Here is a 27,240-nt window from a genome sequence, read left to right on the forward strand (position 1 = left end):
AAAGGCCCATTTGCAGAGGTGCTCTGGTAAGCAGCCATCTATGTGGGCACACATATTGGTGGAAACGGTGATGGTGTAGGACAGTCATCTACTGTTTTTGAAATACAACCTCACGGGGGAAGATTTTGCTCCATCCACACGTCTCTCTGCTTGAAGGACTCTTTTATATTGTAAAATGATAATCATGTTTGGCATGTGTTTTACATTGTTCTAATAAGAGTTTTTTGTTTGCAAACACGTTAGAGATCTGAGTAACCACTCAGATTGTGCAAAAGAGCGCTGTTAGTGTTTGATTCGTAGGGTCAACCACATTGTATAGTATTGTCTTTGGATTTATATCAGCTGCTGAGCACTAAAGAGGAGAGAGCTTCTCATAGTGCTAATTGGTCAGAGCGTGCAAGTTCAGCTGAGCTCTTAGGCCGCGTACACACGGGCGGACTGTCTGGCCAACTAAGTCCGTCAGACAATCCGACAGACAGTCCGTTCTACTTTCGAATGAACGGACTTGACCACACACGATGAGCAGACAGTCCGTTGAAAGCTTGCGCGATGACGTGTACAGCACGTACGACGGGACTAGAAATCGGAAATCCAATAGACAGCAATGCAACCTTTCGCCGTGTAAATCCTTTCTGAGCATGCGCCATACTTAGTCCGTCCAACTTGCCTACTCACGAGCGGACTGTCCGCTGAAACCAAAGTTGGACGGACAATATTACGGAAATTCCGAAAGACTTAGTCCGCCAGACTGTCCGCTGAAAAAGTCCGCTGAAGCCCACACACGAGCGGACTGTCTGCTGAAACACGTTTCAGCGGACCAAGTCCGTCAGACAGTCCGCCCGTGTGTACGCGGCCTTAGGAGCGCTGGGTTCAGGTTTAAATTTAATATTCTATTTTATATATTCCTGAAAGTTTGTTTTGAATCTTGAGAATAGAAAGAGGAGTAACACCAATATCACCAACAAAGCATGAGTCAGATTGATCCCCAATGGTGAAGGCGATTGTGACCTGTTTCTAGACAGGTCCACATCTGGAGGTGAGCACTTAGGCACAGCGGTGGTGGGAATCTCTGAGCACAATGTGAAGGATTGGTGAATTTTTAGATTGTAAACTGCACATTGGTGGCTTGTAAATAATATTGTGAAGCTTATATGAAGAAACGCAAGAGAGACTTTAACCACTTCAATACAGGGCACTTTCAACCCCTTCCTGCCCAGAACAATTTTCAGCTTTCAGCTCTGTCACACTTTGAATGACAATTGCGCGGTTATTCTACACTGTCTGTACCCATATTAAATTTGTATCTGATTATCAGCGCAGACCCTCCCTGTCAGGAGAGCTGCTGATCAGCAGGTCTTGTCAGCGCAAACTGAGGAACTGAGGAAAGACGATTACCGGCACTTCCTGGTTACCGCTGTGATCAGCTGTGATTGGTCACAGAAGCTGATTGCTAGCTATCGGTACAAATTAAAAATTTCAGAAACATAAATATTCTAATTACTCTACGCAAACATAGCAAATAGAGTTTGCAAGCATACAAAACAGTATTTACCTGCATTTTCATTCCATCCAGACCCAACCTGTAATAAATAAATACTGTATGAAAAGCAGAACATCAAGCAAAACAAAAGAGAAAAAGACTACACAGATTTGGTCAGTGATAGACAACATAATAGAGTACAGGCAGGTTTATTTTATGATGGAGCCACTTGTGCACAAGACAAAGTAAGAGGAACTTCTGTTGTTCCTCCCACTCTGTGGCATCAAATACCAGAAAGCAACAAGGATTTTGACATTTCTGGTTTGTTTGTTTGTTTACAAGTCTTTACCAGCTTGTAAAGCAGCCAATCAACCCAACATTGGTTTGATTGGTTGCTTTAGAGGTCAGAGGAGAGATAAGGGGTCACACAGACCCCAAATCTCTCCATAAAGTGGACCTGTCATGGCCCGTGCTATCACAAGGAATGCTGTTCATCCCTTGTGATAGTAATAAAGTTGATTAGAAAAAAACTCTGCGCAACTTTAAGCTGGTAACCTGTAAAGGATTTAAAGCTATGCAAATGGGTACTTGAATGTACCATAGCTTGTCACCATTCCACGGGCGTCTGCAATTTTAAATAGTGACATGCTTAGTATCTGTTTACTCAGCGTAACCTCATATTTTATGTTTTACCAAAACATTGGGTATTATATTGTGTTTTTGTTCACTGAAATTCAATAAAGTTTTTTGTTCCGGGAAAATTTGCATTTAATCATCCTTTTCGCAAATGTTGAGTGACATAACAAATTGCAACACCCACCATTTTATTCTTCAGGGCCGGTGCTTAAAAAATATAATGTTTGGGGGTTCTAAGTAATTTTCTAGCAAACAAATGCAGATTTTTACATATATGTGAGCTCTATCAAGATTGGCCTGGGGGAGTAGGTGGTTAAACAGATATGAGCATGAAGCAACTCCATTTTAATTTGCATCTGTTCCCTAAGACCCCTTTCACACCACACCGCCCTTTGCATCGGCAGTAAAACGCCGCTATTTTTAGCGGCGTCTTACCACCGGATTTGAGGAGGATTTGCGGCGCATTTCGGTCGCTAGCGGGGCACTTTTACCCCCCGCTAGCGGCCGCGAAAGGGTTAAAACCGCCGGCAATACGTCGCAATACTGGCGTTTTGCCGGCGGCATTACAGCGCTGCCCCATTGATTTCAATGGGGAGCAGTGGTGGAGAAGCGGTAAACACACCGCTCCTTCACCGCTCCAAAGAAGCTGCTGGCAGGACTTTTTTCTGACGTCCTGCCAGCGCGCCGCTGTAGTGTGAAAGCCCTCGGGGGTTTCACACTACACACAATGGTGCAGCTTCTAACGCTATAGCGCCTGCAAAACACCCTGGTGTGAAAGGGGTGTAAGTGACACCATTTGTCCATTAGCTGCAGCAATATTCTCACCAAAGATAATCTGGTATGCGGTCTACATGCTCCTTGAATACAGGAGACTCTGATCCATCCACATGCCATCGAACTAGCATATTAATAACCTTTGAGATCTGTAAAACATAAAGGCCAGTCTTTTAGCTACATATAGTTATTTGCATGTCATCAGTATTAATTCCATCAATGAAATCTAGTCATTCATGTGCCATCAGTATTGATTCAAACTGGCCATAGATGGTAGTTTCTTCTTCTTTTTTTTATGTTTAGCCATTTTGCTGAATAAAAAAAAATAATTAACAGATTCATCCATCCATAAAAATGAGGTGGATGGAGGAATTCCTCTGTTTAAGATTTTGTAATGTGACAGCAGGACAGGGCGTTGTCAGAATACATTGATCAGCAGCTGCAGCCAATTGTCTGCTAATCGGCAAAAGTTTTCCTGTGTGTCCCTTTGACAAAGTCAATCAAACAATCTACTTCTGTCAAACAGGGATGGTCACACAATAGTCGAAATTCTTCTAGTTCCCTGCTGAACAGGTCAAATTTCAATCCGTCTATGGCCAGCTTTAATCTATTAAAACTAAAAGTGCATGAGCTAAATTCTTACTGGACCAATGCTGATACATTTAGTGAAGCGGTCATCAGCTGTAATGTGGTCATATAGTTTATGTACTGCGCGACGACGGAGGGCAGGAATGTGGTACGCTTCATATATATTCAGCAGAACTGCAAAAAAATAAAAACATATAAATGAACAGAAATGGACGCAAAAGGCAAAGTGCAATAACCCATAAAAGAAATTCTCATTCCCTGACCTGATCACAATAACCTAAAATCTTCTGTGGGATGTATAGATTTTTGTAATCTGAACACTATATTACTGAGGTTAAAAATGAAAAGTGTTTTAATCTCGAGTAACGTCATTAAAGTGTATGTCATAACTTTTTTTTAGTTGTGGACTGAAGGGAGACGTATTACAACCCCACATGGTTTTCACTGCTGTCAGGATCTCCATTAGAGAGGTTTAGACCCCTTTCACATTGGAGAGTTTTTCAGGTGCTACAGCGCTAAAAATAGCGACTGCATAGCGCCTGAAAAAATGGCTCCATTCACTCCAGTGTGAAAGCACGAGGGCTTGCACACTGAAGCGGTGCGCTGGCAAGGGGTGAGAAAAAGTCCTGCAAGCAGCTTCTTTGGAGCAGTGAAGGAGCGGTGAACTCACCACTCGTCCACCGCTGCTCCCCATTGAAAATCATGCGATACCGCCGTTAATATGCTGATCCGGCGGTGTTTTGCGGGTGGATTTAACCCCCTTTCGGCTGCTATTGGGGGATTAAAACTGCCCCGCTAGCGTCAAATAGCACCACTAAAACAACGGTAAGGCCGGGTTCACACCGCTGCGATGCGGGAACGAATCCGCAGCGTTTTCCCGCATAGCATTACTCCCGCCGGCAGTTCACACTGCCCTATGCGGACGGCTGGGAGTGTCAATGATATGTTAATGACACCCCCAGATCCGTCCGCATATCGCAGTGCGATCTGCCGACTCACCCATGCGATCCGATTCTGTTGCGGACCAAAAAAAAGGTCCCGTGCGAGTTTGCTGCGGGAGCGATGCGAATTCAGCCATACTATCTGTATGGCTGAACTCGCATCGCTACGGAGATCGGATGTGATTTGCACTGCAGTGCGGTGCGAATCACATCCGGATCTCCCCCCGCAGCAGTGTGAACCCAGCCTAAAGCGGTGCTAAAAATAGTGCCACTTTACCACTGATGTCAGGGGTGGATCAGTGTGAAAGGGGTCTTATTCTCAATTTCTGCCATGGTGAAATTGTTTTACCAGACAGGAAAAAAGTGAAAATCTGCAAAAAGGACAAAGAGGTAAAAATCAACCAGGGGTTCTGCCATCCCACTACTTTGCTAAGAGGGGCATTTTAATTGTGATTGTGATTTTTCCCTCACTTCCTGTCTTGTAAAACTACTGTGACTGGGACAGTAAGCAAAGTCCCTGGATAGCAGAAAAATCCAGCAGGGATGCTAATCCTTCCCCATTCTATCCAAAAAGAAACAACCAACTATATTCTTTCAAAAGTATGATGTACCTTAAATGCAACAGGATGCCAACAATTTGTTAAAGTGGTTGTAAACCCTTTCATATACGGTATATGAATATGATATATCCAGTGAAGTGACTGGCCTCAGGTATCACACAAAGATTAAATAAATCCTCTTACATACTTTGTACCCGTCTATCTGCAGGCGCTCTTTTCTACATCTGTTCAAAGTGCTGAGAAAGCTTGTCTGAGAGTTCAAAAAAAAAGGAGGAGGAGAGTTGAAACTACACTCTGGAGAGCTCAGTGAGGAGAGCTCTGAAAGCTGATTGGAGGGAATGGACACACCTCCCTTCACATAGCACACAGGCACAGAGCTGAGGCTGTCAATCAGCTGGAGCTCCCTTCCATCATTATTTTTCTCTTGGTGTCAGGAAAACTTGTCTGAAGTAATTAATGCTGATAACAGAAGAATCAAGCAGCAGACAGAAATTACACTCAGTGCTCCTATAAATACATGAACGGTCTGTCACCACAGGGTGGCACCATGGACAGCACAAAAAGATATACTATGCCACGTCCTATTGAATAGTCAGAACCAATGGAAATGGGAAAGAATGGACTTTATAGGCATACTTAAAATGGTTTACAATTTGTATTATTGAAAGGACATAAACTAATTTAAAAACATACAAATCAGTGAAAATGACTAAAATTGTGTCTCAATGACAACACAGCAGCCCAGAGTCCCAAGTGGACTCTATGGACTAGGCTGGAAGGCCAGAAAAAAACCTGAAAGTGCTAATACCCCAATGTAATAACACACCTAATATACATCTTAACCTCAATGGGTACAACCCTATAATAATGAAACAGGGGTTAATAGAACCAGTTCAAAAAATGTTGATACTGCTTTTCAGAGATTCAGAAGACTTGCTCGACTAGTTTTCACTTAAAGAATGCCTCTTATGGATCTAGGTAGGTCTATATTGGTGATAAGTGGCATGAGTAACCTCACATATGCAAAGATTTCAGATAGATAATCACTTTCTCACATGCTTTGATACACAATTCCAAAATTGGACATCCACTTTAAAAACATCCACATCTGATGAATAATATAGGAAGGAGTAGTTTGGGACGTGTACAATATAATAATATTATAGAGCTGGTATGCAGATATACCAGCAGATGTCAGAATAACAGCAGGGTTAGTTCATCACATGGCACTGTCAGCGCCACATGCCCCTGGATGCATAGCTCTCCCTTTTGGTGTCCCCACAGGTAGAAGCGTCCTGAACAAGTGATTATCTGAAATCTTTGCCTATGTGAGTTTACTCAGGCCACTTATCACCTATCACTTATATATGTTTTTAAATTGGTCTACGTCCTTTCATTAATAAAAATTGTAAACCCTTTTAAATATGGCTATAAAGTTCATCCTTTGCCATTTCCATCGGTTCTGACTTAGTGCTCCTAATTGAGACAAGTACACACTATGGAGGGATATGCTTTGTTCATATTTTATGTCTGAGGTTTACAACCTCTTTAAGTATTTTAGGTCATATAGCAATTTTATGGGCTGATTACACGTTATGCTGACCACACACACTGTAACTGTTATTAGATTGGACTGTCCTTTTCTGTTAAGATGAATTATTCTTTCTGCAGTGGTTTTATGTTTTTTATAACTCACTCAGTAATTAAAAACTAATTGTGAATGTGCTAATCACAAAAGCGATTCTACAACACACATACAGTATATCACAGGTAGATCCCAGGGTGAATATAGCATATGTGCACACTGAGTAGCTGCACAAGGACCCTCTGAGCCCATTTTATCTAGATGTAGGTCACATGGGTGGGTACTGCGCCCCTGCCACTGTCACATGGACTTTTGAAACCGCTCACTTCTATATAGCTGTCAGTCAATACACAATGTATAAATAATTTTACTTGGCCAGTAGTTCAATGGGGGACTAAAATTGGCCATGCACAGGGGTTCCTTTACAACATAGTCTGCCATTTGGACACAAACTTTTTCTGCTTTGCCTGATCTGTATTTTACTTGATCTGATCGCAACATTCAAATCATAGTTATGGAAATCCCAGAAAGGCTGGATGACAAGTCAAATAAACCAAATGCAAAATAATCAGACTGTAACATATACGTTGGCGCCATTAGACATTAGAAATTTACATGTAGGCCTCTTACCATAAGCAAAATTTAGCAGTGTACTGTGGGGGGTGTACAGATCACAAGGGGCCACATTATTTCTCTGTGCTGGCCAATTAATGCTGTTGTAGTCTTGCACATAGAGTTCCTGAAGGAAAACAATATCTGTGAATAAACACGTTGGTAAAAAGAACAATGAAGATTCTTGTTCTTCTACTCACTTGTCTCAAGCTGCGGATCAAGCCATCCTCATGGGAACTCAGCCTTGTGGCATAACAATAACTCATGGGAAGGTAGACTTGCCTGCAGTGACACCATATAGTGCTGGGGTGAGCTGGGAACCACTGTGGCAAAAGCCTAGAAAAGTATTTGAAGAAAGTATATAAATATGATTACATCAAAGTAAAAAAAAAAAAATACTATGTGGAGTAGTTTTTTTTCTGTTATATCAAATACATTTTATTGGGTTTTACACAATAAAAGTTCACAATCTAAAAAGTAGCACATAGTTTTGCAACCTCTTTACAGTAAAGAAGCATCTGTGCATTGTATGGGTTCACAGTTTTCAGTGCTAACTATTGTAGCTTATTACAGCACATTCACAGTTAGATGTTCAATTCCAGCTGTTATATTACAATTTACTGTTGATATAGATTAGAGGATTGATCCTGTCTTCCAAGGTTTAATGTAAGCATAATGGTGTCACCAGCTTTTTATCCGTTATTAAATTCTCCGGTAAAATGAAAAAGTTGCTATCTTTATTTCTTCTTTGGTCATTACGAGATTACAACCTTAGTTACATTGAAGCTGTGTCATAAGCACAACAGGAACCAAACCAGGTGTAGTTCCACAATTTGTTAACGTTATTAGAAAAACCGCTATCCTGAAAGATTAACTTTTCTCTAGGTGGAGGGATTAGGAGATATCTATTTTGGAGATGTCTGCTTTTGGGCTACAAATACAGGCATACCCCACTTTTAATTACACAATGGGGTTTATTTACTAAAGCTGGAAAGTGCAAAATCAGGCTCACTTCTGCATATAAACCAATGAGCTTCTAACCTCTACTTCTTCAATTAAGCTTTGGTAATAAAACCTGGAAGCTCATTGGTTTCTATGAAGAAGTGAGCCTGATTTTGCACTTTCCATCTTTAGTAAATAAACCCCATTGTGTACTTAAAAGTGGGGTATGCCTGTAAAAGACTAGATACATGAGCCAATATTTCTGGGGGTTGTGCCTCATGACCTATTTCCTCCAAAATGCAAATTATAGGTTCTAGAGAAAGGCTACATGCCCACGGATGTTTTAAAAAAATGGGATGTAAAGCCAGTAAAGACGCCAGGAAAAAAAGCGTAATTAAAAACGCAATGTTATATTTTGCGTGGAATTCAATGCACGTTACTCCACGCTGGCTTTCAGACGCATTTCTCTGTCTCTGTTCAAGATCCTCCCTATGGGAGCCCATTGGTTTGAATAGAGGTCGCACCAGAGGTCGGATCAAGAGGATATAACTCGTGGTGCGAGTTGTGTGCTGAAAATCTTGAGGGGGGAACCCAGCGAAAATGTAAAAACGTCTATGAGCATGAGGCCTGACTGTTAACCCAAAAATGTTATTTATATGTGGAGTAGTGTTTTTAGTTCTGATATTTCAGCTGCTGTCAAATAGGTTTCAACACTGGTAGTGCTGTTAAGATGAATACAAACATTATATATATATATATATATATATATATATATATATATATATATATATATATATACACAGTGGTGTGAAAAAGTGTTTGCCCCCTTCCTCATTTCCTGTTCCTTTGCATGTTTGTGACACTTAAGTGTTTCGGAACATCAAACCAATTTAAACAATAGTCAAGGACAACACAAGTAAACACAAAATGCAATTTGTAAATGAAGGTGTTTATTATTAAAGGTGAAAAAAAATCCAAACCATCATGGCCCTGTGTGAAAAAGTGATTGCCCCCCTTGTTAAAACATACTATAACTGTGGTTGTCCACACCTGAGTTCAATTTCTCTAGCCATACCCAGGCCTGATTATTGCCACACCTGTTCACAATCAAGGCATCACTTAAATAGGAGCTGCTTGACACAGTAAGGTCCACCAGAAGATCCTTAAAAGCTACACATCATGCCGAGACCCAAAGAAATTCAGGAACAATTGAGAAAGAAAGTAATTGAGATCTATCAGTCTGGAAAGGGTTATAAAGCCATTTCCAAAGCTTTGGGAATCCAGCGAACCACAATGAGAGGCATTATCCACAAATGGCGAAGACATGGAACAGTGGTGAACCTTCCCAGGAGTGGCCGGCCGCCCAAAATTACCCCAAGAGCGCAGCGACGACTCATCCAAGAGGTCAAAAAAGACCCCACAACAACGTCCAAGGAACTGCAGGCCTCACTTGCCTCAGTTAAGGTCAGCGTTCATGCCTCCACCATCAGGAAAAGACTGGGCAAAAATGGCCTGCATGGCAGAGTTCCAAGGAGAAAACCACTGCTGAGCAAAAAGAACATCAAAGCTCGTCTCAATTTCTCCACAACACATCTTGATGATCCCCAAGACTTTTGGGACAACATTCTGTGGACCGATGAGACAAAAGTGGAACTCTTTGGAAGGTGTGTGTCCAAGTATATCTGGCGTAGAAGGAACACTGCATTTCATAAAAAGAACATTATACCAACAGTAAAATATGGTGGTGGTAGTGTGATGGTCTGGGGCTGTTTTGCTGCTTCAGGACCTGGAAGACTTGCCGTGATAAAAGGAACTATGAATTCTGCTGTCTACCAAGAGATCCTGAAGGAGAATGTCTGACCATCTGTTTGTGTACTCAAGCTGAAACGAACTTGGGTTCTGCAGCAGGACAATGATCCTAAACACACCAGCAAGTCCACCACCGAATGGCTGAAGAAAAACAAAATGAAGACTTTGGAGTGGCCTAGCCAAAGTCCTGACCTGAATCCTATTGAGATGTTGTGGTATGACCTTAAAAAGGCCGTTCATGCTCGAAAACCCTCTAATGTAACTGAATTAGGACAATTCTGCAAAGATGAGTGGGCCAAAATTCCTCCAGGACGCTGTAAAAGCCTCATCGCAAATGCTTGGTTGCAGTTGTTGCTGCTAAGGGTGGCCCAACCAGTTATTAGGTTTATGGGGCAATCACTTTTTCACACAGGGCCATGATGGTTTGGATTTTTTTTCACCTTTAATAATAAACACCTTCATTTACAAATTGCATTTTGTGTTTACTTGTGTTGTCCTTGATTATTGTTTAAATTGGTTTGATGTTCCGAAACACTTAAGTGTCACAAACATGCAAAGGAACAGGAAATGAGGAAGGGGGCAAACACTTTTTCACACCACTGTATATATATATATATTAATTTTTTTTTTTTTTTTAACAATACATTTTTATTGAGGTCCACATTGTACATGTAAAATATAAAGCATTACCTACATCACAAGAAAGATACAAAGTGGGAATCGAATATCGAACTTGTGCTTGAGCTACTTATAAGAACACAGAGTACGACCTCAACAGGAGGTATGGTCTGTCACGCCTGTCACCCCAACTGGGTACACACTGTGAGCAGGCTTTTCTAAGAGACTTTTAAGGAGTAGCCCTCCTTGGACCTTGTTGAGGGTCCCTGGAGACGGGATGTGTAGTAAGCTCTTTTGTGCAGTATTATTAACCAATAAACAAACATTGAACTTCTCTTTTAATACAAAGTAGTACACATACAGGGGCGGACTGACCATTTAGCCGCTCAGGCACTGGGCCACTAGGGGGCCCCATCAGGGTTGCCAGCCTTAGTAAAACCAGGCACAGTATGTAAAAATCTGTGTTTTTTTTTTTTTTACATCTGCCTCTGAAATGTCCCTTAACCTCACTGGCGGTATGATTCGTTCTGGTTTTAGGTGCTGAAAGCGGTACAATTATTTTGCATGGAAATTTGGGGTTTTATATTGTAGTCCTGTAATTCTTAGGAATAACTCTCTTAAATCTATTCAAACAAGAGTCTAGCAGACATCTTGGGTATGATAAAGTTTATAATATAAAAAAATAATAATAAAAATTATTCAATAATGTAATCAAATCCTAAAACACTGAAAAAGGGACACTTTCTGCTTGCTATGGACAATCTCCAAATTCCAGACAGAAAAAACTGTATTTATAATATAAAAGTGCATGCAGGGCACTGCACAGACCACTAGGGAAAAAGGGGGTATGTAATTTTTTTATACAGTACTGTAATCTGTAAGATTACAGTACTGTGTGTGTTTTGTGTACTTTTACTTTTTTGAATTTGGCGCCGATCTGCTCTCCCGTGCGCCGTAACGTCGCAGGGAACTGAGCTCGGCGACGTTCGGGCACTGTGTGAATCGAGCGGAGGACAGCTCGATCACACAGCGCGGAGGACATCGCTGGATCCAGGGGACAAGGTAAGTAACTCTCCCTGTGTCCTCCATGTATTCAGCAATGCGATCCCGAGTCCGGCTCGGGGTTACCGCTCGTGGAACTAAAATCCCAACCCGAGCCAGTCTCGGGATCACCGCTAGGGAGGTTACCGACATCCTTTTGGTCTAAAAATCCCGAGATTATAGCTGTCCCACCTCTCCAGTACCTTCTCAGCCAGTAGAAACATATCTGTGTATACTGTGTGTACATGTATGTGTAACCTGTGTGATTGTATACTGTGTGTGTGTGTGTGTTTGTGTATACTGTGTTGCCTGGGGGCCCCATAATCTCCTATTGCCCGGGGGCCCCATGAGTTGTCCGTCCGTCCCTGTACACATATGTTGTTTAGGTTGTGGTCACGTGTTCATATTATCATATATGGTTCTCCGGATATGACCACACTTAATATGGATGGATGTTATCCTATAAGTATCAGGAAAAACTAGCCATACATCACAAGTGTGAGGAAGCATATATAGAAGTTCTCCAGATCTCCCAATGTACAAACATTATATTAGACAGTAGATTAAAGTAGAACTGAATTCAAATGTGAAGTTCTGCTTTGTTATTAGAAAAATTTAGTTAACTGAATCTAAACAGTACCATGCAAAATTAACCTTTTGTCAAACATTCCTCCAAAAAAAAAAAAAACTGCTATATACTGCTAATAAGAAAAGGTATTTAGAAGTTTATATTTACAAAAATAATTGCATTTCCATGTTCTGTGTACTGTGGGAGACTAGATATAGTGAATGCAGGGTCCTGGGTTTAGTAACACTTTAAACTGGCCACACATTATACAATTTTCCAATTCAATTTCCTTTAAATTTACCTTCAACTATGTAGTGTAAGAGCCTGCCTGGCTGCATACAAATTTAAAGTGTTTAGGTTTGACCAGATATTATATGGTTTTAGTAAATCTAAAGAAAAATTGTACAAAGGAAATTGTATAATGTATGGCCAGCATTAAGTCCAGTGTTCTAGGGGCAGGGAAATTTAGGATTGATTTGTGTTCCTGCCTGACTAATCAACCTGATCAATTGATGCTGAATATTCATTTTGATTATGGCCCGCAATTTACAGACCTCATTATTATCACAGTTGTTACAAGCAACGCCTCCTTTTATGCATTACTCTGTAATTGATTAATATAATGTGTATGTGGCATATTATTGACAGGACGTGTAAATACATTTTTCCAAAAGCAATGGGGACTTCTGGGTAATGCCATGTTTTCCAGACATGCTAGTGAATGAATGTAGATTGGTATGTAAAGAGGAGAGCACCAGACTAATTTTTGTGAAGTGCAAAAACTTTAATATTATTGGAACGTTACGTTCAATAAAAGTCAACACATTTCAGAATTTCAAGGGGCTGTCCCTTCATTAGAGCTTGAAAATACTTTGAAGGTAAATAAAAATGGTTATATACTTGTAGGAGTGATCACAAAAGGATTTTTTTCAAAAAACTTAGAAAAGGATCTGTTCCTGAGGCTGGTTTTAGCAACTTCCTATTCTAACTTTCGTTAGTACGCATTTTGTAATGTTAAACCAATGCCTAAATATTGAATCATAGAAACACCATATCGTACAAAAGAACAGAAATAACTCACCACATCTCTGGAAACAATGTATTCAGCCCCTCCCAGCTGTAGACATTGAGCACCGCCAGCCAGAACTTTCCCCATGATGGAATTCCAATGGCACCACCTGTGACAGCGGGTAAGATGAGAGCGGGTAAGATGAGAAGGGTGCACCACCATGTCTTTAATATTACCACACTCTTTTAAATGATGTCATGAATTAACAAATCTAATCCACCATCACACTGTCAGACCTTGGCTGACATTTTAAAGCCTCTTGACACAACATCCCCTATTCTAAAAAAAAAAGAATGCTCTGTTATTGTCAGGGCCATCTTTAATATTGATTGGATCCTGGGCAAAACTTTTCTTGGGAACCCCCCATGCAGTTTCGTTCTCCACCTGCTCTGAGACATACAATAAATAGCAGGTAGACTCAAAATCAGTTTACTGAATCAGATCAGCAGCTATTGCGATTGGTTGCCAGAGGTTACAGTGCATCATTACCGCTCACTGACTAGTTGTTGGAGGTTACAGCACACATTATGGTTAACTGATTAGTTGCTAGACGTTACAGCACATGATTTCTGCTTGTTGCCTGGTTGCCAGAGATAACTGTGGATATGACCTCAGGGGGGCATGATATACATATCAATGCCGCTGGCCGCCACTATTTACATATGAATGCCACCACTATTTACATATGAATGCCGGTAATTTACATGTAAAAACAGGGTCTGCAGGTGAGTCATTTGTACAGAACAATAGGGCAGAGCTGGGCAGCATTAGTAGCAGAACTTCACACTGAGATATTGGGACACAGCACGTGACTAAAACCTCAAGGCACGAGGGAATTTAAACCAGGATAGTTGGCAAGTATGAGGCAGCTGCTTTGGGGCCCACCACAATAACAGGGCCCAGGGCAGCTGCCCCTTTTGCCTTGCATTAAAAACGGCCCTCATTATTGTTAAAGCATAATTAAACCTTATGCAAATTCTTTCTTTATACATTTTTGCAGAGATGGACTTTAGTAAAGTATTTGGTAATATTATCACTCATTTGCAATGCCAAACTTGCCCATATAGCATCACCCTGGTATGTACATTTAGATATGCATAAAGGACCTTTAAATTAAGCTTTCTCAAGAAAAACAGGATGGCTTCTGTGTTCTTATTCTGGAAATTCGTGTTACCTGGCTGCCATGTTGACCCTCTAGCTTCAATACTTTGGAGTGAAGTGACTGGCTCCAATCACTGATAGTGACACCTGACTTTCCCGATCTGCATGCTTGTTCCAGATCAGTGGCTCAGGAACTATTAAAGCAAGTGGGCCAACATAACAGCCAGGCAACTAGCATTTTCAAGCAGGCAGCATTGGCAGTCTACCTATTTCTCTATGAGAATGTACACAAATCGAGAAAAAGGAAATTGTGATTGCTAGTACTCTACCTTATAAATCCAGCTGTCTGGAAATTATAGGTTTAAAGTCTCATCTTGATTATCGTAAAATATATGTAGAGTCTTTATCAGAATTTAAAGCTGAACTTCAGCCTTACCTTTAGTCTTGCACAGCTCTACAGACTACTTTCCTATACTGAAATAGTTTGCTCTGATTTTTCTGCACACTGTGAGCTATTTACAGTACACATTAGAACATGTAGCAAGTCCAGTAGCACCTGCCTCATTTCCTGGCTTGTAGATATCCAACATCATCTAGTCCTTTCCTCCCCAGCCTTACTGTTCCTTGCCCACCCCTTTATTTTATTGGATTTCAGTTCATTTTTTATGGAGGCTTAGCATCACATGTGGGCGTTCCTTATAAGAGTTTGCAGACTGACATCCACCCATCAAGAGATTTTGTTATTGGCATAACTCCTACAAAGAGCAAGCTCACTGCTTGCATCTTGTGAGCAGTACTGAGGCAGAGGATGTGATGTTTTCTGTACGCTATGTACATCATTCTATTGGTCCCTCCCACCCATGATGTTCCTGCGTTGCATAGAGAAACACAGAAAACCAGTGATGACATCACTGAGACTAAGGCTGGGTTCACACTGCAGCAAGCTACGGCTCACAGAAGGAGTCTGGAGCGCCCCCTTTCACCGCTTCAAGTCTGATTTTAGCCTGGATTTTTGTCTGAATTCAGATATGAAACGGACCAAAGATGCACAGGACTCACATGCAATTCACACCAGAGCCACTGCGGAGATGTGTGAACCGGCTCCATAGAGAGCCAGTCATGATCTCCTGCTATGCAAATTGGATGCGGGGGAAAACCCACATGCAAATCGCAACAGTGTGAACCCAGCCTAAAATAATAAATGTAATGAAAACAAAGGTTTTATTAAAAAAAAACATTAAGCCCCATACACACTATCAGATTTTCTGCTGATTTTTGTCTTCAGATTTACCAAAACCATGTAGTGCAAGAGCCTGCCTGATTGCATCCACATTGAAACTCCTAAGGTTTGACCTCATATTATATGGTTTTGGTAAATCTGAAGGAAAAATAATCTGCAGAAAATCTGATAGTGTGTATGGGGCTTTAGTGTTTTGATAAGGAGGGAAAGTAGGAAAATTGAATCAGATTTAACTTTAACATAACCATTTCCAGACTTCTCTGGTAACCCTAACCAGGAACATGACTGAGCTGTGAGGCTGCCTCCATATTTAGTGCATTTTAAATTACAGACATGCAGCAAGTGAAGCGTAAATGCAAAACTCCTATTTTGTATACTTGCTCCATAATGTGGATCAAATTATTAAATCAACGGGAACAGCAGAACAGCCTGAAAACTTGGGTTTTCAAAAGGTGATGGCAGCCTGAGCATTTTTCTCAATAAAGCCTTCCAAAATTCTTTCAGTGCTTCAGGGGGGATCCCCTTTTAAGCAGCTGTACATTATAGTGTACCATTATGTAAGACATTACAGGCTGCACTTTGGTGCTATATTTGATCACCTGGTCAGTCCCACTTAACCTGAGAAACTGCAAGAGACCTCTACATTGCTGCAGGAGATTCATGGAAGCTAAATGAGACCTCTACTTGGAAGGTCAAATGAACTTAAAAAATATTGTAAGCTGCAAAAACAAAGTAATTGTTAAGGGAAGAAGACAATTTTCTGTATATAAAACTTACCTTTACTGTGAAGATTGTTCCTGGCCCGGGTCAGATCTGGGTCATCCTGTGAAACTCCCAGCAGACGTAAGGAGGTATAACTGAGAGCTGTGCCAAAGACCGTGCTTTTATCTTCAACATGCCTGAATTGCAGATTGTTTATTACTAGAGATCCTCAGCCAGAATAAAAAGTTTCATAACACTCAGTGACACTAACAATGATCATTATAAAATATCTAGTGCCCAACACACAACAGGGTAAAGCAATAGTGTTTTTTTTTTTTTGCACAGTAATTTGCACTATTGTAGGGTCTGATTACCTAGTGATTTTTGGTCGGTTTCGATTGTTGCACGGGATAGGTGTTTGCACTTTGCACATTGCACTTTATTATTGGATAGTCGATTGATTCTAGCGCAGCACAATTACCTATTTCACATATTACTTTTGTTTACTGACCACATTTAAGTGTTGCAGCTGTTTTCATTTAAATCGTTTCACGTAGATTCCATTTTTGCGATTTAGTAAGTTTTTGTTGTAATCTATCCATCTATGGCCGTTCCTGCTCACACTCTTACAACTGACTTCTATGGAATAGGACTGTTGTAAAACTTTAATTCGATCAGCAGCTGCAGCGCTGATCAGTGTATTCCAACAGTGGATGAGTCCCTGCTGTCAGAATATATTAGGAGGATCACTTGTTCGGATGGGAGAATCCGTTCATATGTTTTTTGATCAGCCCTCTCACTAATCTAAAATAGAAAACAAATTACCTATGGCCAACCTTAAGCTGGAAATATTATGTTTTTTTTTTTAGTTTCTTGTTTGTGTTTCAGTTCTGCCAGACATGGATAGTGGAATCTGTCAGGACAGAACCTACCAGGACAGAAGATACCACCGTGATCTTTCTTTTAAGGCTAGGTTCACATTGCAGCGATACGGGAACGCCGCGAATGCGCGGCGGGTTCCCGCATCGCATACCTCCCGGCGGCAGTTCACACTGCCCTATGCGAACTGCTGGGAGTGTCAGTGAAACGTTAATGACACCCCCAGATCAGTTTGCATATCGCAGTGCGATCTGCAAACTCGGACAGGAATCGGATCGCATGGTGTGAACACCCATGCGATCCGATTCTGCTGCGGACAAAAAAAAGGTTCCTGTGCGAGTTTGGGCCGTGTGCGATGCGAATTCAGCCATACTATCTGTATGGCTGAACTCGCATCGCACAGAGATCGTATGTGATTTGCACTGCAGTGCGGTGCGAATCACATCCGTTCTCATAAACCACTGCAGTGTGAACCCAGCCTTAGACCCCATTCACACCTGAGCGTTTTGTAGCATGAAGCCTGAAGCTGCAAAACGCTGGAGGGGAAAAAATGTATTATTCTCAATGGAGATGGTTCACATCTCCACTCCATGTCACCTGAAGCCGAACGCCTAAAGCTCAAACAAGTTCTGGACCCTTTTTTGTCGCTCGAATTGAGCAGATTTGGGCGTTTTTTTCTTCTTTTAACATTGGTGACCTTTTGCCCTGCACAAAATCGCGGTAAAAAACTATGCAAATCGCGGTAAAAAACGCTGCAAAATCCCACGATTTTCTGCTTGAAAACTCTATGCTAAGGTGTGAATGCAGAGATATTTGATCTTCACTGTATGCATGCTTGTGCTATGTTAGTGATTTAATAAATAGTAAATCACATATGAGGATAAGAGCCCCAGAATGTGCACCCAATTTCCTTTAAACTGACCATTATTTGTACAAAAAAGCAGTATACGCAGTATATATGACTAGGTCCCTTCTTATGTGGGTCACAGACAAAACGATCTACTCCTTAGCAGGCAAGCGAGAGTGTCATTAATTCTTAATGGCACCCCCTACATCAGAAAATACATTGTGTTTTTGGGTGTGGGAAACCATATAGTCCATACGGCTGCCCTGCAGGTGCATATTGGTTAAAGGGTCTTGAGATTTCTTCCCCAAACTTCACGCAGGTACAGCGTGTTTCCTGGGCAAACGCACAAAACACAGAGGTGTTAACCTAGGTTAACTGATAGGATCATCTTCCTAGAGTGGATCATATACTGGTATATTTTCATACAAATGTTCATACGAAAAAATCTTGTCAGCACATTCAATAATGTCAACAGAGACTTAAAAAATGTCATTCAAAAGTACCGTTACTTTAAAATTGCATTTGTTTTAAACATTCAATTTAGGTATGAATGGGATTTCCCAAATGAAAACCACATACACTGTTAGAAATTTGTTCATGGAAAATTTTCAATCTTGAACTTTCTCATCACTACGAGTGACGATCAACAGTTTGACTCCACTAGTGATTAAAAAAATCAAGCAAATATTCTAAGAAAACTCTACGAGTGTATGGTCATCTGTGACATGGCACTGTAAACTTATTGGTTAGCCCCTGTCACATCTATAGTGCAGAAAATACACACTCTGTGTGAGGAGGAGGACAATAATCCTATATTATAACCTTGTTTCCCTGAAAATAAGACCTACCCCAAAAATAAGACCTAACATTATTTTCCAGGAGGGCTGCAATATAAGCCCTACCTCGAAAAAAAGCCCTAGTTTAAAATTCTTGTGAAATCCTATAATCCACTCTATTACAGTAGTATATAATGTACAATGTGTATGTTTCTGTAATATAATTGTGGGGAAAAGAGCTCCGGTGGGTCACAGAAGAGCAGAACGACGTTATAACGAAGGTATTTGGCACAATTATATTACAGAAACATACACATTGTACATTATATACTACTTTAATAGAATGGATTATTGGATTTACAAGCATTTTAACTCGGTTCACACTGGGTGTTCCTGTCAGGCAGGGAGAGAGAGGGGGAGAGAAGACAGCAAATTACATGGTAAGACCTACCCTGAAAATAAGCCCTACTGTGTCTTTTGTTGCCAAAATTAATATAAGACACAGGCTTATTTTCGGTCAAATGCGGTAAGTATGTTGTCAACTTACAGGCCCCATCCACCATCTGGAAGCTGCACAGAGCGGAGGTAGCGCACCATCTCCTTCTTTGTTGCCTCAGGTAGTGAAGTTTGAGTTACATGACATGCAATCAAGAGACCTGAGAAAACACCACATATTTACTTTATGTGTACAGAATCAAAGGTAGACTGAGATCAAGTTAAAAAAAGCTGGAAATCTCTACCTGGCATTAAGAAAAGAGGTCCTCCATAGTCACCAGCCCAATGTCCATCTTCAGCTTGTAAAGCAGAATAAAACGTCATTCCATTTTCAGCTCCATCCTGGGCTGTAAGGGCCTTTGGCAATTCCTTCAGAAACTCACTCTGTGTAAAACAATACACTGTGGGGGTTATTTACAAAAGGCAAATCCATTGAAAGTGCAGTCACTTTAAATCTAAGGAGTAGATCTGAAATGAGGGGAAGCTCTGCTGATTTTATCATCCAATCATGTGCAAGATAAAATGCTGTTTTTTATTTTCCTTGCATGTCCCCCTCAGATCTACAGTGGCTTTACTTCCAAGTGCACTTGCAGTGCAAAGTGGATTTTCCTTTAGTAAATAACCCCCATTATTTACCTCATACACACAAGCAGCACTAAAAAGCACACAGACAGGGGACGTTTCTTAGTAGCTGCAGTAAATAGGCAGCAAGGGTTAACATATGGGACTTGAGGTACTGAATCTTTCACTTATGTTCTTATTCTGAAAATGATCATTGCCTGGCTGTCTCTGGCTTCAGTACTTCTGAGGTACCCAAAACAGGTATCCAATGTGATTCAGAAAGTAGTACATGCAAAGCATCGGCATCATAGAGGAACAACTAGATAAAAAGAAAAGAAAAGAATGGCAGCCTGCATGTTTCTCTCACGACTAAAGTGTACGTTTATGAAACCCAGATGAGCTGCAATCCCGATGATCGCATCTCATCTCAGATCATTTACAAAATGGAGATGATCAGCAGAGAACATGTTCTCCTCTGATCATCTCAGCACACAGAAAATCTGTCACTGGCCGACACAGAAACAGGCAGTTTATGACGGTGCGATCTCAACACTTCACTGACGATCTCTGTGAAAATCCTACCTCCCATATTCTCCAACCCAGAGCTGGAGAACCGGGGAGAGAAGAGAGAATTGCCAGAGAACTGAGGAGGATGGAGGAAAATTATTGCTCCTTCTTCCTCAATCAGACCCCCCAAGACAGTAAAAAAGCCTCCCCACCTGCCTTTCACAACCCCCCCCCCACAATATATATTTGTAGTCAGAGTCTTCCCTCGTGACATTGTAGACCCTAACTACCAAGACCTGCGGTGCGCCTCGGTCTCGCTGGACGGTACGCCTAAGGCCCCTTTCACACATGCGGACCGTATGTACGTATTTCATCCATCCGTTTGCGGATGAAAAACGGACATACATGCATTCCTATGGGATAGCGGGTTTATCCGCAGACACCCGCTATCGTCCGCCTCCGCAATTGTCCGATTCTGCAGATGGAGGAAAATCCTATTTTTCTATCCGTCTGCAGAGCGGATCGGATGAACACGGACAGACGGTCCGTGTTCATCCAATCCCCCATAGAGGAGAACAGAGAGCTGACAGGGCAGTCCCTGCACAGTGTGCCGGGATCGCTCCCTGTTATCCGCCGGCTCAGCGGGGACAACGGAGCGATCCCCGCTGAGCAAGCGGATAATCACGGGGCGTATTATTACTGATTCATCCCGTGTGAAAGGGGCCTAAAAGAGGGCATACCCTGAATGAGAGTAAGCTAATGTGTGTAGTGAAATGAAATGAAATGGAAATATGGGGAACGGGAGGGTGGGCAACCGGAAGACGAGCCGACGAAGGAGCTGTAGGAGGAGGATGGATATGTACCCCCTCAGACTCCCCCTTACAAATCCAGGCCGGCCTCCGGCCAGCCTTCTGACTTGTAGTCAGAGTCTTCCCTTGTGGCATTGTAAACCCTAACTACCAAGACCTGCGGTGTGCCTTGGTCTCGCTGGACGGCACGCCTAAAAGAAGTCAAAAGACACAAGATAGGTATAGTATGAAGCTTTAATGAAACATAGTATATAATATATATAGCGAGATTACGGTAACAGGAGGCATTCTCCATAGCTTGAAGCATTTGTAGATTGCTTCACTTCTCAAAAGTAGAAGCCATCTACACTGGTTCATAAACGGCCACTTAGAGGAGAGCGATCTCCTCTGAGAATGCCAGAGGACTCAGTAGGAGTTATTGTAATATGAAACATGGCCATAGCCTGCAGCTGCCCAACCCCTTCCCTCTTACAGAATCCAGGTTCTTCTTCCCGCCGGTTCCTGTCATCATTTGAATTTGGCTTGGATCTATGACTGAAAAAACTACAAGTCCCATCTGTCACTGCACTTGTAATCCATTGATGCTTCCTCCTGATCCATACTTGAAGGTCTGTACCTTGGTGAGGACATGCTGCTGCAGGAATAGTCTGCAGGACCTGATTGCAGTTGCAATGTTTTACAGGCTTATATGCAAAAAAATAAAAAATTTCCACATTTTATTAATCAATATGAATATATGTGCATTTATTATTTTTTGGCAAAAGGTAGGGTTAGCCTTTTTTTTTTTTAACAAAGGTTTTTATTAATCAAACGGTACATACATGTTATGTTGGAGGGTTAGCCTTTAAATAGTGGAGCTAGAGTCCCCTTCTCATGTTCAGGAGAGCCACTACATCCAGGTACCATACAGTACACTATGTAATTGGGGGGATTTACTAAAACTGAAAAGTGCAAAATCTGGTGCAGCTCTGCACTGAAACCAATCAGCTTCCAGGTTTTATTGTCAAACCTTATTTGGGCAAGCTGAAGTTAAAAGCTGATTGGCTACCATGCACAGCTGCACCAGATTTTTAGTGTTCCAGTATTAGTAAACCCCCCTATGTTTAGTTTTATGGTTGAGTTTTCTTATTTACCGTAGTCAGTCCTACAGAATGTGCCTCCAGCACACTTTGTGGTCGGTCTTCTTCTTCCACATAGCTCCAGGTTTGCCTGCCCTCTTTGCAACTGAGGCGCCAGCGTGTGAGATCTGTTGCTGGCTCAGTCTTATAAGGGCCCCCCCTTCTCCGCAGGCACCTGATGGTATGATATATAGTAGAAAAATTGTGTTAAAATATTTAATTGGCAATATTGTCTTTGAAAGCAAATATTTGTGTTGCAGAGAACAACCATACATTTATCTTTTAACATGTGCGAAAAAAGGTCTGACAGAATTTCATTTTTTTTTTTTTTTTTCCTTTTTAGGTAGAACTATGGCCTCCCATAAAAATAAAAACAAAAACAAACAAAAACAAAGAAAAATCTGCTGTGGCACTTACATTTTTGAATTAAGTCAGTTTTATTGAACTTTTTTTTTTCAATAACATTAAAAATAAAAAACAAAATCCAAAAAAATCTGTTACAGCTGTCACAACATACAAATTTGTCATTCGTAATGCACATATCACAGAGCATGCATTGAGACAAACCAGTAACAGAAAAATTAACCCTTTACATAACATTAGAAGACTCTGATTGTGTGAACACAGACATGAGTCATCAGATACAAAAAATAACCCCTTCTCAGTGTACATCACCCTATAGCAGTGATGGCAAACCTTGGCACCCCAGATGTTTTGGAACTACATTTCCCATGATGCTTAACTACACTGCAAAGTGCATGAGCATCATGGGAAATGTAGTTCCAAAACATCTGGGGTGCCAAGGTTCACCATCACTGCCCTATAGACTGAGGAAAGAGCACTACCGGTATTACTGTTATGGTGTATTTGTTATGACAATATTTTAGTGCATGGTCACCCTTGGCATAAGGGTAAGGCTGAATATGTGGATTCAGTTGATTCTAGCCATAACGACCGGATTTTTTAAAATTTCTTAGGGCACCCCCTATGTTTATATATTAACTCCTCGCTCTCCACAGAGTAAAGTCAAGCATGTCGTAGGAGGGGAGGGTGGAATCCCCTTCTGTAGGATATGTTTATGAGCTAAATATACAGTGCCTTGCGAAAGTATTCAGCTCCCTTGAACTTTTCAATCTTTTGCCACATTTCAGGCTTCAAACATAAAGATATAAAATTAAAATTTTTTGTGAAGAATCACCAACAAGTGGGACACAATTGTGAAGTGGAACAAAATCTATTGGATAATTTAAACTTTTTTAGCAGATAAAAAACTGAAAAGTGGTGCGTGCAAAATTATTTGGCCCCTTTACTTTCAGTGCAGCAAACTCACTCCAGAAGTTCAGCGAGGGTCTCTGAATGATCCAATGTTGTCCTAAATGACTGATGGTGATAAATAGAATCCACCTGTGTGTAATCAAGTCTCTGTATAAATGCACCTGCTCTGTGATAGTCTCAGGGTTCTTTTGAAAGCGCAGAGAGAATCATGAAGACCAAGGAACACACCAGGCAGGTCCGTAATACTGTTGTGGAGAAGTTTAAAGCCGGATTTGGATACAAAAAGATTTCCCAAGCTTTAAACATCCCAAGGAGCACTGTGCAAGCGATCATTTTGAAATGGAAGGAGTATCAGACCACTGCAAATCTACCAAGACCTGGCCGTCCCTCTAAACTTTCAGCTCAGACAAGGAGAAGACTGATCAGAGATGCAGCCAAGAGGCCCATGATCACTCTGGATGAACTGCAGAGAACTACAACTGAGGTGGGAGAGACTGTCTATAGGACAACAATGAGTCGTACACTGCACAAATCTGGCCTTTATGGAAGAGTGGCAAGAAGAAAGCCATTTCTCAAAGATATCCATAAAAAGTCTTGTCTAAAGTTTGCCACAAGCCACCTGGGAGACACACCAAACATGTGGAAGAAGGTGCTCTGGTCAGATGAAACCAAAATCCAACTTTTTGCCCACAATGCAAAACGATATGTTTGGCGTAAAAGCAACACAGCTCATCACCCTCAACACACCATCCCCACTGTCAAACATAGTGGTGGCAGCATCATGGTTTGGGCCTGCTTTTCTTCAGCAGGGACAGGGAAGATGGTTAAAATTGAGGGGAAGATGGATGCAGCCAAATACAGGACCATTCTGGATGAAAACCTGTTGGAGTCTGCAAAACACCTGAAACTGGGACGGAGATTTATCTTCCAACAAGACAATGATCCCAAACATACAGCAAAATCTACAAAGGAATGGTTCACAAATAAACGTATCCAGGTGTTAAAATGGCCAAGTCAAAGTCCAGACCTGAATCCAATCGAGAATCTGTGGAAAGAGCTGAAAACTGCTGTTCACAAACGCTCTCCATCCAACCTCACTGAGCTCGAGCTGTTTTGCAAGGAAGAAACGGCAAGAATTTCAGTCTCTCGATGTGCAAAACTGATAGAGACATACCCCAAGCGACTTGCAGCTGTAATCGCAGCAAAAGGTGGCTCTACAAAGTATTAACACAAGGGGGCCGAATAATTTTGCACACCCCACTTTTCATTTTTTTATTAGTTAAAAAAGTTTCAAAAATCCAATAGATTTCGTTCCACTTCACAATTGTGTCCCACTTGTTGGTGATTCTTCACAAAAAATTAAAATGTTATATCTTTATGTTTGAAGCCTGAAATGTGGCAAAAGGTTGAAAAGTTCAAGGGGGCCGAATACTTTCGCAAGGCACTGTATATCAATATATCTATAATATAGAACGTATCCACAATGCATTCCAGCAGGAAGAATATTTTCAGGCATTAATCCTAAAATAGCAATTTTTTGTATCCACTGACACCCGCGTGGAGCAGAGGGAATTACAGATCGATGAGGTAGACTCCCAGTAACGATGTAGCTTGGGACAGCGCCATAGCATGTGTAGGAGAGAACCTGAGGCTGTAATATATCTGGAGCACTGTGGAGATGTTTCCCCCCCCCCCCCCCCAAGTATAAAGCTTCAATGGGGTATAATGTACTCTATGAATGATGAACAGCTGCGCCAAGCACTGCAAAGGGGATAAAGAAGCCTTCGTCAAAATTTATAATGCCCCAGAGTACTAGTCATTTTGAAATCTTTTTACTAATAAAGTTGTCCTCTGTCATGGAATCCTTGTTAAATCTGGAGCTGTCTCGCTTCACTGCTATATCTAATGTTATATGTTTAGAGCCAGAGGCACCATTCTTTTAATTTTGTTACTGAAAATTTTCTTTTTTTTTCCCTCCAGTACCCAAACCTTTCATTTGTACGGTTATTTAGAAGGACAATATATAGAGAGTACAATGTTGGAATTATCACCAGATGTTGGCGGTACACATTTTTATGCTATAAAAAACAATAAATTTCCTTGATATGGTAGATGTATAGTATGACTATAAGCCCTCAGTCACACTGAAGGCAGGTTTGAAATCTGAACACAATTTCAGACCCACATGTCAGAGTTGGGGGACGATTTGAAAGACATCTATGTGGGTACAAGCACAGCTGTCAATTGAAATCGCCCTCAAAGTCACCAAAAGTAGTGCAGAAACTACTTTTGGAAATCGGTGCGGCGTCGCACCGATTTGGACAGTGCCGTCTCCGGCAATAGGTTGCGATTTGACATGTCAGATTGCTCGGATATGAACAGGGGCTTACTAACTGATGCTCTTCCACTGTAACAATACTAGCTGATTGTTCTCTCTGATGTGAGTAAGTAAGTTTTTTTTCTTTTGAAAAACCTCAATAAAAAGTAACTTGGAAATTTTCCAGTGCCCAAGTTCAATGTGGCACACGCGAAGTTCCACCAAAAAGTGGAACTTCCGTTTTAAGCACTCCTCGCCCCCTTAAATGCCACATTTGGCATATCATTTATTTGGGGGGGGGGTGGGTACCTGGTTTTGACAGGTACTTCCTGTCCCACTTCCTCCTTCTGTCTTCTCGCCGCCTCTGCGACTCCTCCTCTCCTCCTAGGCGGCCGCTCCATCTTTGCAATCTTCTAGGACACGTCAAAGGCCCCAGAAAATTGCCTGCCCACTAGGAGAGCGCACCGTGACTCACGCATGCGCAGTGCGCGCCCGGCTGTGAAGCCGCAAGCTGTCACAGTCGGGGGTCCACAGAAGCAATGTCGGCAGCACGGAGAGGTGGGGGGGAGAAGCGAGGCTTCGAGCGGCTGCATCGCTGGACCGTGGGACAGATGAGTGTTTATTAAAAGTCAGCAGCTACACTTTTTGTAGCTGCTGACTTTTAATAAACTGAAAAACGAGTGGAACGCTGCTTTCATTGTACGTGTATTGGTACGCTGAAATGTATTCCATTTTAGTTTTGGGGTTGTGTAAAGCTTTAAGAGTCTAATGAGCTAACCAGGCAGGTTTTCAGTGAATTCCAGTACATGTAAATGTACATATTTATTATTTCTCAGCCTGCATGTTACACACTATGTAATGTATAAGTTGAATTAATACTAGTATTCCATGAAAGAAAGGAGCTGTGTTCTGTACTAAAGCCTGCATTTTATTATTAGAAGTGCAGTTTCTGTACACCGGAAAAAAGTTAATTCAAGAAACCAAAATTAGCACATAGATACACAAATCTATAATACTCACGTCCCCTCACTCATAGCTGTGCTGTCTCTCTGTGATCACTGGTGCAGCTCTTTTGATAAAGAGGGATTGCCTCTGGACGCAGAGACTTCTGGGAGTTGCAGTTTTTAAAGCACAAGTATTCAAGTCTCAGGATGCAGAGAGGACAACATCTCCCAGAATGAAGTGCGCCGTCTGCTCATGGTAAGCTGACATGAGCAGAGCAAGGACAAGCCAATCAGAGACACTGTGGTAGTGACAGAGGGGCGGGGCTGATAGATTTGAGCCAATGAGATGTTTGTGTGGTTCCACTGATTGCCTAGTATCAGGCGTTGATCGCTCGGTGTATCACAACCTGTAGAACTCGAGCTGTTGTTGTTTAAATCTGATGTGG

General features: G+C 41.5%; 1 protein-coding gene across 1 annotated transcript in view; it reads right to left on the minus strand.

Moving 5' to 3' along the window:
- LSS (lanosterol synthase) overlaps window positions 1-27,020 on the minus strand; it is a 51,846-nt gene extending 24,826 nt beyond the window's left edge. Inside the window, exons 1-11 of the mRNA XM_077448165.1 lie at window positions 26,871-27,020; window positions 22,274-22,433; window positions 19,509-19,647; window positions 19,316-19,424; window positions 16,342-16,463; window positions 13,236-13,332; window positions 7,377-7,512; window positions 7,195-7,303; window positions 3,534-3,652; window positions 2,942-3,039; window positions 1,553-1,580 (exon numbers count right to left, since the gene is read on the minus strand). Coding sequence (XP_077304291.1) covers window positions 1,553-1,580; window positions 2,942-3,039; window positions 3,534-3,652; window positions 7,195-7,303; window positions 7,377-7,512; window positions 13,236-13,332; window positions 16,342-16,463; window positions 19,316-19,424; window positions 19,509-19,647; window positions 22,274-22,433; window positions 26,871-26,884 — 1,131 coding nt within the window. The 5' untranslated portion in view covers window positions 26,885-27,020. The remainder of the gene's footprint in view (window positions 1-1,552; window positions 1,581-2,941; window positions 3,040-3,533; window positions 3,653-7,194; window positions 7,304-7,376; window positions 7,513-13,235; window positions 13,333-16,341; window positions 16,464-19,315; window positions 19,425-19,508; window positions 19,648-22,273; window positions 22,434-26,870) is intronic.
- Window positions 27,021-27,240: the final 220 nt, after the last annotated feature.

Source organism: Lithobates pipiens, unplaced genomic scaffold, assembly GCF_037356315.1.
Source record: "Lithobates pipiens isolate NorthernLeopardFrog02 unplaced genomic scaffold, aLitPip1_a1.2 Scaffold_22, whole genome shotgun sequence".
In the NCBI taxonomy this organism is placed as follows: domain Eukaryota; kingdom Metazoa; phylum Chordata; class Amphibia; order Anura; family Ranidae; genus Lithobates; species Lithobates pipiens.